Source organism: Lichenostomus cassidix, chromosome 5 (assembly GCF_008360975.1).
Source record: "Lichenostomus cassidix isolate B80296 chromosome 5, HeHo_3.0, whole genome shotgun sequence".
Lineage (NCBI taxonomy): Eukaryota > Metazoa > Chordata > Aves > Passeriformes > Meliphagidae > Lichenostomus > Lichenostomus cassidix.
The window spans coordinates 36394083-36406073 of record NC_139486.1 but is presented as its reverse complement, the minus strand read 5'-3'; the positions used below and the strand labels follow the sequence as shown (position 1 = coordinate 36406073).

Sequence of the window (11991 nt, the reverse complement as noted above, 5' to 3'; positions counted from 1 at the left end):
AAAAAAAATGGAAGTTTGGGTTTTGATTTTGTCTTTTTAAAATGATCCTTGCTCTTTTAAAATTAACAGATAAATCAATTTCAAAATAATCTTATTTCACTTTGCAATGAATTGAGAACCAACTGATGAAGGTAACTTCAATCACATGATATAATTTTAATTTCCTAAAATATCTGGCACTTTAAAATATTCTAATGTAAGAACTAGATCCAACAAATGCCACCCAGACAAACTTTGAACACATTAAGGATGGGTGACGAATAGATCACAAGAAGCAGTAGTTAAAAAAGGTAACCCAAAAGGAAAATATTCCTAGAGAGATGGCAAAAGCTCAGTTATAAGCCTGCATGTTTTTATCAGTGATCTTTAGTATCTTGAAATTTAAATACATCTGTATCTATATATATATATATAACAATCACTATTGGTACTCTCTTTCAAAAAGACAATATTGAAACACTGGGGAAATTGAAGAGCTTGAGAGTAGTAGGAGCTCTCAGAGAGGGAAAGGCAGGTTTCACATCAGCCAGCAGGACACAATGAAAAGCAGCGTTAATCAGGCTCAGGCTCCATATTACACCTACCTGGCTTTTCTCCATCCTATTGTTGAGTGAGTTTCCCTTGTAAAACAGGCTGAAACATCCTCCATCTTACTCTGTTTCATTTACAGCAAAAACGTCTAGGAAACTATGACAGTAAACCCAAAGATATCTCTAGAAAGGATCTAGAGGCGTCCCATGAGTTACTATTCTAGAGGATTGAAGCAGAACCACAGTTACAGCTGCCTCACACATGGAGTGACAATAATCTAGATTTGAACATATTGTACCTGAAAAAAGGGTTACACCATGCTCTTTCAAGATTTTCAGGTGTATGAACACAAAGAACATGCTCATAAGTCAAAACCATTGCCCACTCCTTCTCCTCCTCCACCTAAATTGCTTTAAGATGCACCATCAGCTGTTTGGGTTTTTTCCTAGAAAAAAATATTTTCCTCCCATCCATTACGTAGGACTTTATTCCATACAAACAAATTTGTCACTTCTGAGCATAGTCAAGCCTATCCTGATCACAACACTAATTTTGCCCTGGTGACTTTGTCTAAATTTTGTTGCAACAGCACGATCCTTTTATTAACAAAAGGAAGGCAATCCAGAACATTTTCTGAGCTGCTGTGACTAATCTCTTCATGAATCACAGCTCCACAGTGCAAGGCTGATATTGTGAAAGACTGAGCTTGTGATCTGCCTGTTGGAGAGCTGTGAGAGGAGTCTTTGGCAGCTACTGTCCCCCAGAAGACCTCTAGGATTTTTGATAATGAGAACCCAATCTCTCAGAACAATCCCTGCAAAGACCATTTGCCTTTATGTGTTGAACAGGTGTCAAAAATCCGTCTGTAAAGGATCCCAAAAGGATCTCTTGCATTGTCCTATTCTATGCAAACAGCTAGCAGCCACTTCCCATCTTATGAAACACTGGGAAAAATCACAAGGTCATCCTTTGGGAACAGTAAAGGCAGGTAAAGGTGAGTGGGACGGGACAGTCAGCAGAAACTCAAAGGGAAAAGTGAAGGAAAGTTGGGCAACATGTCTACTACTGAGGCTGAATATAAATGGTTCTGTGAAGAGCAGCTGAGACAGAAAACGTTTGATGTCCTGGAACAAAGATGACCTAATTCAGGGGTATTTTTTATTGATGGTGAAAACTGTAGAGACTTTTACAACACTGATACTAACTAAAGAAACCTTTTTTCAAAGATTTGTGAAGACAGTTAAATAAAAATCTCATAGTGGACAGACAATCGAATCAGAGATGACAACCTTCAGTAATTAAACAAGAGCACAATGGATTAGTTATTTATCAAAGAAATTCCTGTCCAAGAGCTTGTTGTTCTGCCACACAGAAAACCCACCATATAAATACAGTTTTGATACAAATTTTAATGTGCCATGTATTTCATCATTATCTCATACAACATTATAATAATTTATACTGAATATATATAACAATTGGTAAAGTAACTAGGTAACAAAACTAAAAACAAATTTGCTGCTTTGAAGTTTGTTTTGGATTAAACCACAGGTAAATTCCAATCTGCTTGTCTGAAGAGCCATGTAAATAGGGTGGAGTCCAGGACGTCCTTAGGATGATGTGGATCATTAGAATCCTTAGGATTTCTAATCAAGTATCATTGATAAGAATCAAACATCTTGACCTCAGCAAAAAATAGACAACCCAAGAATATCACATGAAAGGCTGAAGCTAGTGTGTGGTGGCTAATAATTTCGCTGCTTCCTCCGTGCCACTGCCAAGCGCAAAGCCTCAATAATCAACTTCTCATTATTCAGGACATTGTAATCAGTCAGTTTCACCAGCTTGTCAAAATTCTCTTCGCTGAAACACACTTCCCTTGTGGTGAATGGGGAGAGGATGCTGGAAACATCAACCTTGCCTTCAGCCATCTCTTCAGGACTCCTTTCCACACCTAAGGGGACAAACCACAGGGAGATGCACCAATAAGGTTTTATTGCAATATGAGGCTCCTATCAGTCATTCACATAATTGGAGGTAGAAAAGGGAGATTTGGAAGGAAAGATATAATTTGCCAGAGAGATGTTAAAGTACTGTGCTAGTAGCACTGTATTCTTCAGCACCTGGATCACACCTCTATCCAAATATGATATTAAGTCATTTGACATTTACATCACTCAAACAGCTTGAAATTAGAACATTAGCAGCAGCAATGCTAGACCACTGCTGGGACAAAATAGTCGCTGTTACCCAAACTAGGCAAGTGCAAGCAAAAAGGAAACCAGATACTCTTGTACCAGATAAAATAATAGCCATCCGACTGAAAGTTCAGGAGAAATTATTGCACTCAGACAGAGGACATCGTTCAATTAAAACTAAATCTGTCCACTTAGGCCTCAACCTGGGAGATTACTTTCAGTTATGTGAAAAAAAAACTTGGCTGAACGGGCTTAACACCAAAACCAGCAGAAGGTTTACTTCATCTTTGTTTGCAAGCAGCAGTGCTTGCAAGTCCATGTCCGTAGAGTAGAACAGTTTGTGTTGAGAACCTACTCCTCATGGTGTACATATATTGGAATTTTTACCTTCATACTACTTCTAATAATTCCTGTGAAGTAAATGCCTATATTCATCTCAAGTGTATTAAGAAAAGATTCTGGAGTTCACAGAGTTCAGATGTGCTGACACAGACCAGCTATTTTTGTCAGTGATGAGACCCAGGCTGCCATTGGAAAGGTCAGAGATGACAGTGAGACATTAGATATCAAATGGAAAGGATTCACTACAAAAACAACTTTTTATTAAAGTTGCTACCACAGATGACTCACCAGGAGCTTTATATTTCTTGAAGGTGTCATTTACTAGGGGAAAAAAAAGCACCGTTGGAGCTCGTGGACTGTCAGCCTCTTCAAACACATAGCACTCCTTCAAGTTTTCCCTGTCTTCCTCACTTAGCTCAATTATGGGAAATGGAATTTCTTGCTCCGTGAAGTACTTTGCAATCTGGTCCAGAGGCTGGATGAATGAATAAAGATATATAAAATTATTACAAAGAATCAAAACTGATCCAGAGACCAGGACATTTTAAACTCCAGCAGCTAACACGAATATTCCAAGGTTTGAATCTTCCTCTGGCAAGTTGTTAAATTTCAGATGAAAACAACCATAACCACACCAGACATTGCAGCTTATCTTATTTTTCCACATTGCTTTAGGCAAAACAAGAAAACAGTCATTTTTTTTGAACTTGAAAATGAATCCAAAAGCCACAGGTCTAATTTTAAAATTCCATTGAAACAGGTTCAGAAGACGAAGGCAAAGAAACTACAAGGATGGAGAATGAACATATCAGTCCAAATTATTCTGCATCATTGTCTTGACTTCATCATTATTTACCACTTTCCCAGTGGTTCTGTCCTCTGCATAATTGGTGATTGTTTGATAATGGCTCCCTATTAGCAAATACACTTATCAACATATCTTATGACCTCATTAAAAAAAGCTTTAACATCTGTATTTACTATAAACCTATATTTATTTTTATATTATATTATTACCATTATATATGCAACACTAATTAAATTATTTTTAATTACTAATCAAGACTGACATTAGCCAATACATTTCCCTAAGAGTGGTATGAGATTAAAAAGGCCAAGACACCTAGGTTTTCTCATTTAGTCTGTTAAAATATTGTCAGGACTTTCCATTGCCTTTGTAGTTTGTTCAGTATGAGGATAACCAAAATCAGTATCAGAGTTTCAGAACACTCCTCCATCAGCTTTTCAAAACTCTTGGATCCACTGCAGTGAAGACCTTGATGATTTTAAAATGCCTAGATCCATCATCATCTTCCAATATCCTTCTTAGTTACTGAGAAATAAATCACCTAATGATCTAAATAATAAATTAGATAATAATAATCTAATCCTCATTCCAGTACTGAAAAGATTTACCTGATGAGTCCTAGAGACCAAAAGACCATGACAGAAGAAGATTTCAGATACCATGGCTTTTCTTACCAGTGTTTGGGACCCTCCACTGTAATTCAAATGCAGGATGACGTCCACCTCCCTCTTCGATCTCAAAAGTGGTGGGTAGCTGGTATTAATGAAAAAGCCAGTATCAACCAGGGAGAGCTCATCGTCTGCTGTTTCCATCAGTTTATTTGGGAAGGAGTCTATCACTGTGTCTGAAACATAATTATTTCTCATTACAACAAATAAACACAAGATTGATTTCTCCTCTGAAGGAAGGTAAAGAGTGAAGAATGGAGAATTTTGCCCCACATTGTTCCTGCCTTCATTTCACTCGAGCTGCACTTATTTACAGGATTAAGAAACACGCTACTGCTTTTTTCTTCCCTCCTTTCTGGGCACCACAGGCTGCTTTAGCCCTAAAGGGGAGATCTCTCCTGTTTCCTTGGGCTGAGCTCACTTTTTCCACAGGAACACAATCCCCAAACAACCAAGCACAATTTCACCCTTCAACACAGCCCACCAAAACTGAAATGTTATTAAAATCTTTCTTGTTTTTCATTTGTAAAAGGGAGAAGTGGCATTTCAGAAGTCAGTCTTGTCTCTTCGTCTTTTTTGAAAATCCTAAATTAATTCTGAAACCTAAACCTTCTTAGAGCATTACTGAAAAACATGCTGTTTTACTGTGCCTTTCCAGGTAGAAAATCCTTCACTCTCCAGGTATTTGTTATGCAGCTGGAAGCCTCTGATAAAATTGGGATACTGTGCAATGGTTGGGCGTCCTGTTAAGACATCACGCAGGGTAGAGGAGAGGGCACTTGAGGGAGTGCATAGACATGTGTCTACCTCATAGGGATTCACAGACAAAAAGGGTTCTTCTGCTGCAAGATGGAAAGAAGAAATTTTAAGTTTAGGATAGTTTTCTGAAATTACCAATATTTTTTAAAAAATGAGTGACTAATAATGACAGGTATCACCATCCCACACTCCAAAGGTAAATCAAACATAATTATAAGCTCTTGAGGTCGATGCCACCAAATAAAATTCAGCATGAGACAGTGAATTAAATGACAGCTATCTGCAGGCAGCAGGCTGGTAAACATGACCTTCCACTCTAGGCTTCCTCAAATGATGCCCACCTCCACTGTGGCATATGGTGGAGGGGAGAGATGAGTCCCAAAACACACAGGAAGACAGCACTGGCCTTTCAACAGGACACCTTTAGAATGCATGTCAGTGTCACCCAGCTGCAACATCAGCTAAGTTAAGAGACCAGTCACTTCAGGTTCCCTGTGCAATTAACAGCAAGAGCAAGCTCTCTCTATGGGCAATTTAGTGGAGAAAACAGCCCTCTGCAAGAGCCATTTTCCTTACCCATGTTATTACTGGCCAAGGAAGACCATATCCTAATTTAACAACCTTAAGATGTGTTCTTGATACAACATGACTTTTATATATCAGCTGGAGACTGGTTTTGTGTCTGTACAACCTTCAGAAAAAGATACAGCTTTTCCAAAGCTTTGCCAAAAATGCATAATTTAGTTCTATATCAGGCAGAAAAAAAATTCTGAGTTGACATCTCTACTTTGCTTTCCTCATCTCTTACTCTCTGACTTTGACAGCATTTCTTTATGCATTAGACATCCTCAGAGAATACATGCAATATATACCAGTGGAGCAAAAAAATTAAAAATCTCACCAATATCTTTTACTCTGTCTCTGGTCCATCTGCACCAGAAATCTTCTGAATCAGCAGCCAAATTCCAGACATACATCGCATCTATGGAAAATATGCTACTCCACATGCCTGCAATGTGAAAGAGGAATAGCTGCTGATTGATGGAGTAGCCTTGAAAGAATCTTAATTGATACGTGCCTTCAGCTCTTCCCATTGGACTTCCTTTCTGTCTGTATGGATACCTTTGTGGGCATGCTTTGTAAGTATGTCCTTGCTAAAGTGAACTCACAGCAGCTCAACCTGTTTGCTGGTGTCTTCCCAGTGCTGTCCACCACTGTGCTCACCCATGCCAGCTCGCTCTCAAGTAGACCACCTTCCCCCTAGGCAATAGGCACCTTGCATATAGCAGATCCGAGTCTCTGAGAGCTTCTTCACCATCCTTCCCATAAAGAATTCACTTCCAAAGTGCTCTGCACGAATAGATGCTCCGTATTTCAGGAGACCAACTTCATAAGGAGTGAATTCCAGCCACTCTATGGCAACAGCAGATGGACAATGAGAAGGCAGTAACAGGTTAGGTAATACTAAACAGAAGAGCAGCAGAAAGCAAACAGTGAGAAAGACACTGGCTAGTTCATAACATGCCATTCACCAGCCATAGCTCTATCTGTATTGCCAGCAGTATTGATGCCATGAGGTCCTTCCACATCATGGCAGGGCAGTCCCCTGTGACACAGCAACCTCCATCAGAAAAGCCCTGGTCTGAATGAAACCACAAGCATCCCATTAACAGAGTTAATCTTATCCCAAAGTATGTGTTGCTCATGCATAACTTGTTTCCTTTAGGGCTCTAGTGACAGAGAGTTTGGCATTCACTTGGTGCCATGTACTTAGCTGCTCACGTTAAAAAAATACTGTGAAAATTAATAGTAGAGGAAATAGTGATTTTGCTGACACTGGACCCAAAAATGCAAAGTTTTTTCTTTAATTGCTCAAAATAAGACTACGTGGAACCATCACAACAATTTGTTTCATTAAAAGGTTTTGTCACAGGATAAACAACTGTGACTTCGACATCTTCTGTGGTATAATTATATTTTCACTTCTAGCAAAATAAAGAACTCAAATTCTCAACACTAAACAAGTTTGGATTTTTGGTTTGTTTTTTGGGGTTTTTTTTGTTGCTGTTGCTTTGGTCACTATTATCTGAAAATGTAATGGTTTATTGGGGGGGGTTATTTGCAATTAGAATGGAAAGACTATTGTTTTATTAAAGCTGATTATATGCATATCATCTCAGTTTAGACTACTTAAATTTTAAAGTTGTTAAGAAATCTCAATCATAACCATTACCTCTGAATGCCTGGGCACTGTAATTTGACTTGAGGTTGATGGCCACATAGATGGGCAGTGGGTTCTGGCCGTTATCCACTGCCTGCCGTTGGTCCGACAGTCTGTGCTCATCTTTCTGGTTTTGATTAAAATGGGTTAATGGAATGAAGTGAAAAACATCTTGCACTTCAAATAATATAATGTGAATTATCAGGCTCATCCAAGTTCTCCTTCCCATTCCCAGGTTACTGGACTGTTGAGAAATAGCTGCCACTGGACATTCCAAACTTGGCAAGAACCCTGAAAAAAGCAGCTACACCCTGCATGGGTTCTCAGATTTTGAGATATACAAAGAAGTTGATTGTAGATTCAGCAAGGAAAAAACAAAAATCATTTACAGGAAAAATCATGCAGCTAAGTGAAAGATAAGGTTCTATCCTTGGCTGGGTCTTAGCAAAGAATTGATCTTTTTTTAAGGTATTTTGCAAATATATGCATATTCAAGAATATATTCTATTGCACATGACAATTTTAAACTTCAACCAGAAGGAAACTACATTAGACACACTATTTTTAAAGTAACAAAACTTCTTTAAACTCCATGTATTTAGAAAATGGTCTTTCTCACTATGTGAACCATCTCCATATGCAGTCTATACCTAGGTCACTCTATAAATGCATATCTTCATTTGTGCTAGAGAAGCAAATTATTTCAATTTTTTTAAATGTCTTTTCTAGTCAGAATATTATATGTCCAAAATGATTAATTTACAATTCAAAATATTTTTTCTCAGGATACTTCTTTCTTTAAGGAGAAAGAACACTTTTGACTGGTATGACATGGTTCTTTCAGTTCATGGTCTACCTCTCTTTAAATCCAGAGGGTTTTTTTAATAATGGATCTGCATATATAACATTTAATCAAATGCTAAACTAATTATTTGCATCAGTAGGACTGAATGGCATCCCAAGATTTATTTTCTTCTCCACTGTAGCTACAGAAGTTCAGCAGTTTTGTGGAAGAAAGGAGTAATACCTTATCATGTAGCATGGATTCAATGACAAGACCCCAAAGGTCTATGAAAGAAGTGTTATGTCCTTCTTTACTCCTCTCCATCAGGTCATTATAATAGTATTTCAGGCAATCCAAAGAAAAACAGCAGATCTTGTTTTTGGTTACTTGCTTGCGAGCTTCCTTGATTGCATCCTCTAGATATTTTTGTGACCAATTAGCATCTTCATATAAGTTTGCCATAGTCCTGAAGAAACGTTAGAAGAAAATAATGAAAAAAGAGTAACTCTGTGGTTTGCCTTCAGAAAGCTTTTTTGCAACCTGTGTGCCTGATTCTTAATTTTTACAGAGTTCACAACTAAAAACTAAACACACTTAAAATACTCTCATTTCAGGAGCAAACAAAACCTCCAAGCTTTCCTGGTGTGGTGATGATAAAATGGGCTCAAACCTTACCTTGAAATTCGAGGGAGAAAAGAAACCAAGACCCAAGGCTATTAAATGCAAAAATTCCACAAGTATTCATCAAATTGCTTTCTTGGAAGGTGGGGAGTATTCCAGAGAGAAATCACTACTCCTCTGCTCTAGTCCTGCATTTGTTCCCATATATCTGCTAGTGGTTGTGCCAGCAAGAAAAGTGGGAAGTTTTGGGCATGCCCTTGTACAGCCATTTTTACCTCCTTGAAATCATAACACAGACAGATACATTCAGATCTCCACGTACATACAGAGAAGTTAAAAGAAAAACCTACCATTAGAGTTTGGACTTACAAAAAGTGATACACAACCCAATGAAAAAAAATTCTCCACTTCCAAACAGCTGTAGAGGAGTGGGGGGTACATAGTACCTACTTGATTAAACACTTCAGTTATTTTAAGTATGACATCATCTGCTCTATGCCCACTGGGAGAAGAGAGCACTTTCATTACAACAAGCACCCATAGCTGCATCCTCTCCAAGGCCAGTAACTTGATGTCATTCTTTGGACTTTCTGTGATAGTATTAACTAGACCCAAATACATCTTTTACCAGAGGGAGATGCACTGTAAATCCAAAATGGAAGTGAGAATAACCAGCAAATGGCAGGCATAAATTCTTCTTCCCATCTTTCTTCAATTTCCAGTCTAAAGACAAATTCATTGCATTTAGTCTAAGGTAAAATTGATAAATTATGAAAAGGGAATAGGGCATGTACATGAAAAGATCAGGCACAGACTGAGTCAGTGTGGTGACAAAAGCAGCTGATGAATGTGGTGATTGATCTCTTAATCAGCATGTTTTGTTTCTTTGCTCCAGGTGGACAGAGAGGAGATTGTGGGGAGAATGGAAATGCTTTTGCTTTGCTGAGTGCCATTATGAGCTAATGGTGTTGTACAGAGTCAACAGTGTTGAGCAGAGAACAAATAAACCTTGTTTGGGTCATTCTCACCATGTGGTACCCGATAAACCCCCGATGTAGGTAATGCAGTCTAAGAGGTTGAGTTTCTGGAGGCCCAGCAGGCTGCCATACATCGCTGTGAGTGATCTCGTTCCTCCCCCAGTTGTCGTGATGGCCACCACTGGCACCTGGTCAACACAGCAGGGCAGAAGGAACAAAAGCCGTGCATGTATTAGACACAAACAACCCTTACTGCGGAAATCAGATAACAGGTTGCAGGCATTGATACAAGCAGTGATGCTACTAGGCATGAAAAGGATGTGATTGTTGCAAAAGGCTTGTTTGCCACCTCCTGACTGATGCGAGAAGGAAAGGCTTATGTCTTACCCGCTCAGATGGGCTGGGAAGCTGTTTACTTAACATATAACTGGAAATCAACCTCATCACCCTGGAATTTTTCTCAAAGTGTATTATTAGAAGCCATCATAGAAAATACAGGATTTACCACACCAGAGCAGATTAGGGATCCGTGATTCTGCCTCTAACAATGAGCGATGTTGCAGAGGAACGCATAGCACTCTGTAATCAGCCAGACCACACAATAGCCAAAGCCTTCCTGGCCCCAGGCTGTTAATTACTTTATGTCCTGCAGCACAGTCATTAATAGGGTTTCCCCCTCCAGGATCCAAGTGTAATTGAAGAGACAGACTATTCCTCTCCTAATCTTTTCCTGATCTAGTACACCCTTTGCTTCCGTTAGCATCCACAGTGTGCACGCTTACACGCCCTGTGGAAAATATCTATTTATACCTATCAAGTATTAGCTTTTAATTTCAGAAAGGAACCTGTGGTTCTAAAGTCAATGCACAAAGTATGAAGAAAATAATTCTCCCATTCTGTGAAAAACACTAAACCACAGAAAACCCACACAACTGATGTTCTTCCAACCCTAAGCTCTTCAAGAGCTTAGATCTAGGAAATTTTATAAAATAATAATGGGGAAAATCCCATAATCTTAACTAATATCAAAATTAATTCCAAAAATTATATTCTGGGGTTTACACTTTCTAATCTATTTTATTATGAGTTAAAACTCTAATGATTCTTTTCAGTTCAAATGTAAGTCGGTTAACAAAGTAGAGGGGATATTTATTTTCCCATAATTCTGAAGTTATAGCTCTCCTACGTGAATAGGAGAGCCAGAGTAATTAGACCTTTCAGAAAACAGTTTTCTATGTGTGAGGAAACTCTCAGATAGCTATGTAACACTGCTCTTTCCAGCTTTCTTGAAAACTTTTTTTCCTGTATTATTCTCTGCTCTGAAATCCAAATTAATATTTTTGAATCATACTTCCCACAGCACTCTTTTTCTAATTGTCACTTAAAGAGTGTTCTTGCTGTTGGTATGTTTGTACTTTTCTGATTGTCAGCAACCCAGTTAAGCATCAGCAGTTACAAAACTTCTGACTCAATTACACAGGCAGAAACAGGGTCTAGAGTGATATTGCTAAACTTACACTCAGCTATTCATCTACAACTCAGTGCTGCCATAAGATCCACTCTTCTTTGCCAGCTTCATGGCTTTATTCCATCCCTCATTTTTCCCAGCAATACACCTTTTTTGTTGCAGAAAGCACTCCAAGAATTGTTATTCAGATGTCTGTGTGAGGATTTTTGCTTCTTCCTCTCAAAGCCCTTGACACGTGTGCCATGGCCACCACCTTGTCTCTGTCACTAAGGCCCTCTATTTCCCAGGCAACATCCCCCATGGAACAGCTGTTCCATATCCGCCCACTATAAATTTTTCTCCTGAGACCCGTGAGCAATGGCAAGAATAAACAGGAATGGATTGTTTGAGGAGCTGTTGAGAAGTTTTTGGCTCTGAAAAGACATTATTCTGCCTCCCCAGCTCTGGACATTAACAGGTCACTGCTTCTCTTGCTCATCCCTTGCCCCTAGGTCTGTGACCAGGCCTGGCCCACACCAGCAGTGTTAATTAAGCTGGGATTTTATTTGTTGTTTGAATTTGTGAGCCAGGCCCTGATCCCCCAAGAGCAGTTGCTACCAGCGACTGTATTGGCT

At 38.9% G+C, this 11991-nt stretch overlaps 1 protein-coding gene across 2 annotated transcripts in view; it reads right to left on the bottom strand.

The window, feature by feature from the left end:
• Positions 1–1920: 1920 nt before the first annotated feature.
• LOC146436365 (cytosolic phospholipase A2 epsilon-like) overlaps positions 1921–11991 on the bottom strand; it is a 33188-nt gene continuing 23117 nt past the window's right edge. For both annotated transcript variants that reach the window (XM_085062329.1, XM_085062330.1), the window contains 9 exons: positions 9961–10097; positions 8555–8777; positions 7540–7654; positions 6582–6719; positions 6208–6315; positions 5198–5389; positions 4554–4723; positions 3360–3546; positions 1921–2485 (listed from right to left, as the gene is read on the bottom strand). In XM_085062329.1, coding sequence (XP_084918455.1) covers positions 2277–2485; positions 3360–3546; positions 4554–4723; positions 5198–5389; positions 6208–6315; positions 6582–6719; positions 7540–7654; positions 8555–8777; positions 9961–10097 — 1479 coding nt within the window. In that variant the 3' untranslated portion in view covers positions 1921–2276. The remainder of the gene's footprint in view (positions 2486–3359; positions 3547–4553; positions 4724–5197; positions 5390–6207; positions 6316–6581; positions 6720–7539; positions 7655–8554; positions 8778–9960; positions 10098–11991) is intronic.